The sequence below is a fragment of the Falco peregrinus genome, chromosome Z (genome assembly GCF_023634155.1).
Source record: "Falco peregrinus isolate bFalPer1 chromosome Z, bFalPer1.pri, whole genome shotgun sequence".
Taxonomy (NCBI): domain Eukaryota; kingdom Metazoa; phylum Chordata; class Aves; order Falconiformes; family Falconidae; genus Falco; species Falco peregrinus.
This window is the reverse complement of record NC_073739.1, coordinates 83,142,916-83,148,915: the sequence shown is the minus strand read 5'-3', so window position 1 is coordinate 83,148,915 and position 6,000 is coordinate 83,142,916. Positions and strand designations below refer to the sequence as shown.

Sequence of the window (6,000 nt, the reverse complement as noted above, 5' to 3'; positions counted from 1 at the left end):
ATCAGGGTAATTTCTCTTTGGAAATGCATCTGGAGGAACACTTTAGGAAAGACGACTTGTCATCTGCCTGAAGACTTTCAAGCATACTTCCAAAACTTTACTGATGCAGGGAACAGGTATACAAGCTTAGTGCTCACGCTTCAGAGCTTTAAATGAATCAAATTGTTAAGAGCAATTCACTTTTGATAGGAAGCCTAAACTGTTTTTATTTATGAGAAAACTTCATATGCAAAGGGGAAATTAGAAGGGCTCCTCAACTCAAGCATAGCAACACCCCTAGTTACAAACACTTGGCAGAGTTATAACTACTTTTATTAGTTTCAGTCCCCTTACAGTTACAAAATACTGTATACAAGTTTGAAAGAGATGTTATTCAAAAGCTTGCAACAGGCGAGCTATCTTAAATTCTGGTGCAGAAAACAAACCTTCCAGAGGGCTGTATTAAGCCAAATGATCCAGTGCTCTGCTCCCGGAATCTGTGGTCCAAGGAAAACCTTGGCTGAAAAGAAAAAGGCTGTGAAGGCTTGCACCACTCTACACATTCAGTTTCTGGGGAAGCTAGGTGTCCGAAATCATCACTTATGAATTTGTTCCTAATTCCAGATGTTTCCGTATCCTTTACAAAAGCAACGCTAACCATACCTAGTACCCTCTCCAGTTTGCAACAGTTCTCTGCGTGCCACAGAAAAGAACTCATGGATAGTGGTGGGCTTGGCAGTGCTGAGCTAACGGTTGCACTCGATGTTCTTACAGCTCTTTTCCAACCTAAATGATTCTGTCATTCTATGGTACCAGAAACACCACCAGTATTTTTAAGTGCTATCCAACACCATCCTATACTTTGTCTTCATGCAGAGCTTGCTCACGCTATTTCTCCTTTTTCATTGGAATTTCTATTGTCATAAAATCCTCAGCTAGTGTTACTTCTTGACCATCTAACACTGACTCTGCCTGTCGCTTCAGTTCGGTGACGTCCATGTCCCCCTCTCCTCTCTGAGCAGCTGGTTTATACCGCTGACTGAAGTGAGTGAAAACCAGTTTCTTAACTTTACACAATTTTGCAAAATCTGATGCCATTTTTGGAGTACTATGACCATGCTCTCTGGCCTTTTCCTCCTGGGTATCATCCAATGTAGCTTCGTGTATCAGTACATCTGCTTCACAGCAAAGCTTCACGGCCGCATCTCCAACCACACCTGAACAATCCCCCAAAATGCAAATTTTTCTTCCAGGAATAGGGTCTTCTAAGACGTCAGAAGGAGAAATCATTACTCCATTTTCTAGAACAACTGCAGTTCCATTCTTCAGTTTCCCATATAAAGGACCTGGCTGAACTCCTGGTAAATAAAGGCAAAAGAGCCCATAAGTATTATAATGCATGTCATGTTTAAAAAAAAAAAAAAAACTTCAGAAGAGATATGCTATACACAGAGCTGTCTCGCTGAAAAAATACCACCTCAGTATAAATAGCAATTGATATTTCATGTACTTCATACAAATAAAGAGCCTGTAATGTCAGCAGGAAGTGTATTTGAAGAAAATCTGTATTTTTCATATTAAAGTCAATAAAGTCATGCAAATACACTGGCCATACATTTCCCTGAAAGCCACATTGTGCTTTTTAAACTTTATCATCTGAACTTGTTTGCTCTTCCCAGTATGAGAATGGTCTTCAATATTAATTGGTATTAGTATTACACACCAAACTGCTGCATTGGTGTGAAGTATTAAAATGTCTTCAACAGAAAATGGGAAATGGAATTTAAATTGATTACAGAGAGATACAGGCCCTCTAATTTGCTAGAACCCCTAGAAAGGTGGTCATAAAAAGATTACAACTGCCTATGAACCCAATTTTGTTACACTTGCTGAAAACTGGGCTCACTACTCTGTTGGAACACATGCATTTAGGCATTTAAACAATTACAAAGAGGAAAAATAAGACAAAATAGTTACCAAGGTCTTTCAGTTTCTGTACATTGAGTCTACCAGTCCGGGGCTTCTCTTGCACCACAAAGCCAAAGGAAGGAATGCGGTGAAATAGGCGAAATGCTTTCAGAACTATCTCCTCGTCTTCAACCAGCAAGTAAGAGTTTTCTACTGGATCCAAGTGGAGTATTCTCCCTTGTGCTTCCTGGGGAGATACCTCATCTCTGTCCAAGTGAAAAAACTCCTTAAATTCTTCTGGGGGGCACTGGTCCCGTGTAGGTACCAGTTCATGAACAGTGTAGGGAAAGAGAAGTTGTGAGTGGGAGAGCTCCATACTCCTCCATATGAAGTTTCGCAGTCCCAATGGTCCATAAATATCAAGAGGTGGTTTGTTTGGGTCAGGGCTACTTTGGAGGCTAAGTGTACACAGCAGCCCAGGAAGTCCAAAAAAGTGGTCACCATGAAGATGAGTTATGAAAATCTTGGTAATTCTGCCTATTGATTAGAACAACAGGAAAAGAAAAACAAACCAGAAAAAGGCAGGAAAATAAATGAACACCGTATCAACTCAGAAATAATTGCTTTTTGGCAAGAAGTAGGAAATAACGAAAGAGGGAAATCAAAATAAAACTAGTGTTCAAGAAATAAATCCCAAACCACAAAGTGTATTTCTTCCATAGTAGCAGTAAGTTTCCACACAAGGTTTATTTTGTCTTGATTTGCCAAGAAAAGACTGCTGAGACAGAAGTTTTAGTTCCTTCTAAGCAAAACGTGCTACAAGCATGGAACAGAATCAACTGGTGACATCTGCCATATTAAAACACAAAGCAGTCCTGGAAAGTGGTTGTGCTTTCATACATTGCATGGAAACTGTAGACTAATGAGAAACGTAACATGGAATTTATGTTGTTCCCAGTTTTGAATTTAGCACATGAAATTAACATCATCAAAAATAAATTTTAAAAAAGCATCCAGTTTTGATTTTGAAGTTTTTTAAAAGGCAAGAAAACTATGGTGTCTGGCTGGTTTGTTTTGAACAGATGAAAAACTGTGCTTACAAGATCTGGGTTTTGTTTAGTGTTTGAATTTGTCCCACTCCAGCTCCCAGGCACTGGGCCCTACCTTTGCTAGACTGAAAAAGCCCAGAATTTTCTCTCATTACAGATACGTGTACTTAAATCAGGCTGCCTTAGTCTCCTCTCCTAGCTGAGTCCCCACCTCCATACAGTAAGGCATTTTCTCCAGCATCTGTTAGGACGAAGTAATAGGAAGGACGGAATCTCTTTGTTTTGATTTAAGAACAATTTAGTAAAAAGCATAAATTTAGTAAAAATTAGTCTGTTCACTTGGCCACTAAATCCCCTGACGGCTTCAGATTTTGGAGGAGCAGGAAGCTGGTTTTCTGTTCATAATTGATAATTTCATCTTTGTAACTTTCAAGTCAGAAGACTGGTCTTGCCGCTGTAGACTGCAAAAGCACAGCTACTGACGATAAACTTGGTTTCTACTTTATTTGCCAAAATGTAAAAGTTACCACAGATACGCACAACTTTACCTAACAAAAGCACAGTGTTTGTTGACAGGAAGACTCACAGCATGTATTGTCTAGAGCTGTCTTCGGAAAAACACAAGCTGTGCCTGGTCTGTGGACCACGTTTGAAATTACAAAGCCCAAGAAATTAATTCAAGAGAGTTTGGTTCTCAAACACAATTCCTTACCAAAGGGCAATCAAGGATTACTGCACAGCAGGTTCAGCAAGTGCCACCCATACACAACACTTTCAGCTGCTCATGCATGTTTAGGATGTATTCAAATACCATGAGCAGGAGGACAAAGTATTTTGTTTAGGTCTTATGAAACCTTCCCCCTTCCCTCATCACAATACCTTTCAACAGCACAAACCTGCTTTGAGATGGCTCTTCATGAACTGTGTTTGGGTTCCCTCTCCACAGTCAAAGAGCCAGCACTCTCCTTCCCTGCGAAGCACTAATGCTGATGCTCCTCTTGTTGGAGAGGGATATGCTGAGCCTGTGCCAAGGAAAGTTATATCCATCGACATTCTGAGTACGTCGGTACACCACCTGAAAGAGATTTTGAGCTGCTGAACATACATGTTTATGCTGGGAAAGAAACAAACATTTTCGCTTTAAATGAAGGCATCCTCTGTACTTTAATGTGAGGATCAAATTCCCCTCGCCTTGAAAAAATAAATAATAAAACCTCCCTGGAGCAGGATATGACTTTCAGATGACACAATATTTACAAGTGGCAGATTTCCTCTTTATGTCAGTGGAAGGCTGCAAACACGCAGCCCACACGTAAGACCTTTGTTCATTACCTAAAGAAACAGCCCTATCCAGTTGGAAACACTCTAACCTTTCAACCCACTATTATTTCTTTCTTCTTAATTTAAACTGCATTTTCCTGCATGTGCTTTCCTCTAAAAGCCTTTTCCAAACGACTAAGACCAAACAGCCACTGCTGACGTTTAAATGCCATGGCAGGACGTCAGGGGCGGGCAGCCCAGCAACCCAGAGAGGAAAAACTTTCTCCCCTCAAAACAACTTCAGAGACCGCAAGACACAGGAGTCACCTGATTTACTCTGCCTTTGCAATGGTGCCCTTGAAAGCCTGTTTGGCTTCTCATAAGGGCAAAGAGAAAAATTCAAAACTACCATTTACGTAGCCTGAAGGCTGCCTGACAGATCGCAGGACACCCACTGCAGCAGAAGGATCTATACTGTCAGCTGCCATACCCCTGTAGTTTATGTCTCTGCTGTGTTGTCCAGATGAGGAGCCTGGCCGGTCTGCAGGAGCAGGGCAACCTTTGGAAAGCTGCATTAGGAGCAGAACTTCCCTGTGCACAACTCTAACACCGCCTCGCCTTACGGGGTGTGCTATCTCCAGCCTTAAGTCCTCCTGGATTTAGCGCCTACCCCGTTTTCAGATGTGTTTCCTCATTTCAAAGTCCAGGTGCCTCAACAGCTTCAGATGCCTTTCAAACAAACAAAAAATAAAGCCTCAGTTTGGCTGCTTTTAAAAGCACTGCCGCCATTCCCTGAAGGAAAGCAGTCCTCTTCCCGGGTGTGCTAGCAGCCTCCTCCCAAGCACACCGAGGTGCAACCCCACCTCGGGGGGGGAGGGGGGCCGAGAAGGGGTAAATGCACATCCATCACCCCCCCCAAAAGAAACCCGAAATAAACGCTTTGCTTCCTTTACCCCTGCGTAAAAACAGATTTAACAACCTGTCAGCTGGTCTAAGGCATCACGCTATTACTTTGTGGCCAGGGCACGCTAAAAGCCTTACCGAGGCCTAAGCTCGCCCGCAGCCCCTCCCCGCCGCCGGGCCGCCCACCCCCCCGCTCCCCCCGGGGCTTGTGAGGCACAGCCCGAGCCTCCAGGGGCCGCCGCGCCCGGGCACGGCAGCGTTTAGCTCGCAAACAGACCGCGGCCAGGCCCAGGTCCGGCACCGCGGCCTACCCCGCTCCCCGCGGCCCGCCTACCGCCCCCGGGCGGCGGCAGGCGGAGCCCGAGCGGCCCAGGCCCGGCCCCCCGCCCCCGCGCTGCGCCAGGCGGGCGGCCCCGGCCCCACGGGGAGCCAGGCGGCCGCGGCCGCTGGGGCCAGGCGGGGGCCGGGCCTCAGGGCGCTTACAAAGGGGCCTCCCGGCAACAAATGCTGTGGAGAACCAGTTCTGGGGATAAAATTGCACAGCCTGAGTCCCGGGGGTGTCTGCTGGTGGTGCGCAAGGGACAAAAGGAAAAAAAACCCCAAAACATCAGTGATTTAGAGAGTTCCATACCAATGCCATATAGATCAGGGGTTACTTTTTCAGAATAAACAAAGTCAAATGTAATTTAGGCAAAGGGAATGCATTTTACTAAGAAAATAGAAGACCAGAACACACATTCCAAGAATTACAACGTTAGAAAGGAGAAGAAAAACCCCAACCAGTTCACATTAAATACAACTTTAGTTTCAGCTGAGCGATGTCCCTCCAGGTACAGTCAGCCCCGGGCAGGTAAGGCAAGAACTGTTCTCACAAGCACTCCGGTGGACTTACATTTATTTG

The 6,000-nt window shown here is 44.4% G+C and overlaps 1 protein-coding gene across 6 annotated transcripts; it reads right to left on the bottom strand.

Annotated features, from left to right (window-relative positions):
- Nucleotides 1-290: 290 nt before the first annotated feature.
- Nucleotides 291-5,521, bottom strand: ELAC1 (elaC ribonuclease Z 1). 6 transcript variants are annotated; one of them, XM_055791538.1, is made up of 5 exons: nucleotides 5,434-5,452; nucleotides 4,867-4,925; nucleotides 3,833-4,011; nucleotides 1,957-2,424; nucleotides 291-1,337 (listed from the first exon to the last, which is right to left on the bottom strand). In XM_055791538.1, the coding sequence occupies exons 3-5, from the start codon at nucleotides 3,987-3,989 to the stop codon at nucleotides 868-870; spliced, it is 1,095 nt and encodes a 364-aa protein (XP_055647513.1). In that variant the 5' UTR covers nucleotides 3,990-4,011; nucleotides 4,867-4,925; nucleotides 5,434-5,452; the 3' UTR covers nucleotides 291-867. The 6 variants fall into 6 exon arrangements, with proteins under 6 accessions (XP_055647513.1, XP_055647511.1, XP_055647514.1 ...); XM_055791536.1 differs by lacking the exon at nucleotides 5,434-5,452 and adding an exon at nucleotides 5,176-5,263; XM_055791539.1 differs by lacking the exon at nucleotides 5,434-5,452 and adding an exon at nucleotides 5,176-5,258 and having other exon boundaries at nucleotides 4,687-4,925.
- Nucleotides 5,522-6,000: the final 479 nt, after the last annotated feature.

Excerpts from the sequence above, each read along its gene's own strand:
- ELAC1 (XM_055791540.1), bottom strand. The coding sequence starts at position 3,989 with ATGTCGATGGATATAACTTTCCTTGGCACAGGCTCAGCATATCCCTCT. Across the intron at positions 2,425-3,832 it reads GAAGAGCCATCTCAAAGCAG|GCAGAATTACCAAGATTTTC; the intron begins GTTTGTGCTGTT and ends TCTAATCAATAG. Across the intron at positions 1,338-1,956 it reads ACAGAAACTGAAAGACCTTG|GAGTTCAGCCAGGTCCTTTA; the intron begins GTAACTATTTTG and ends TTTATTTACCAG.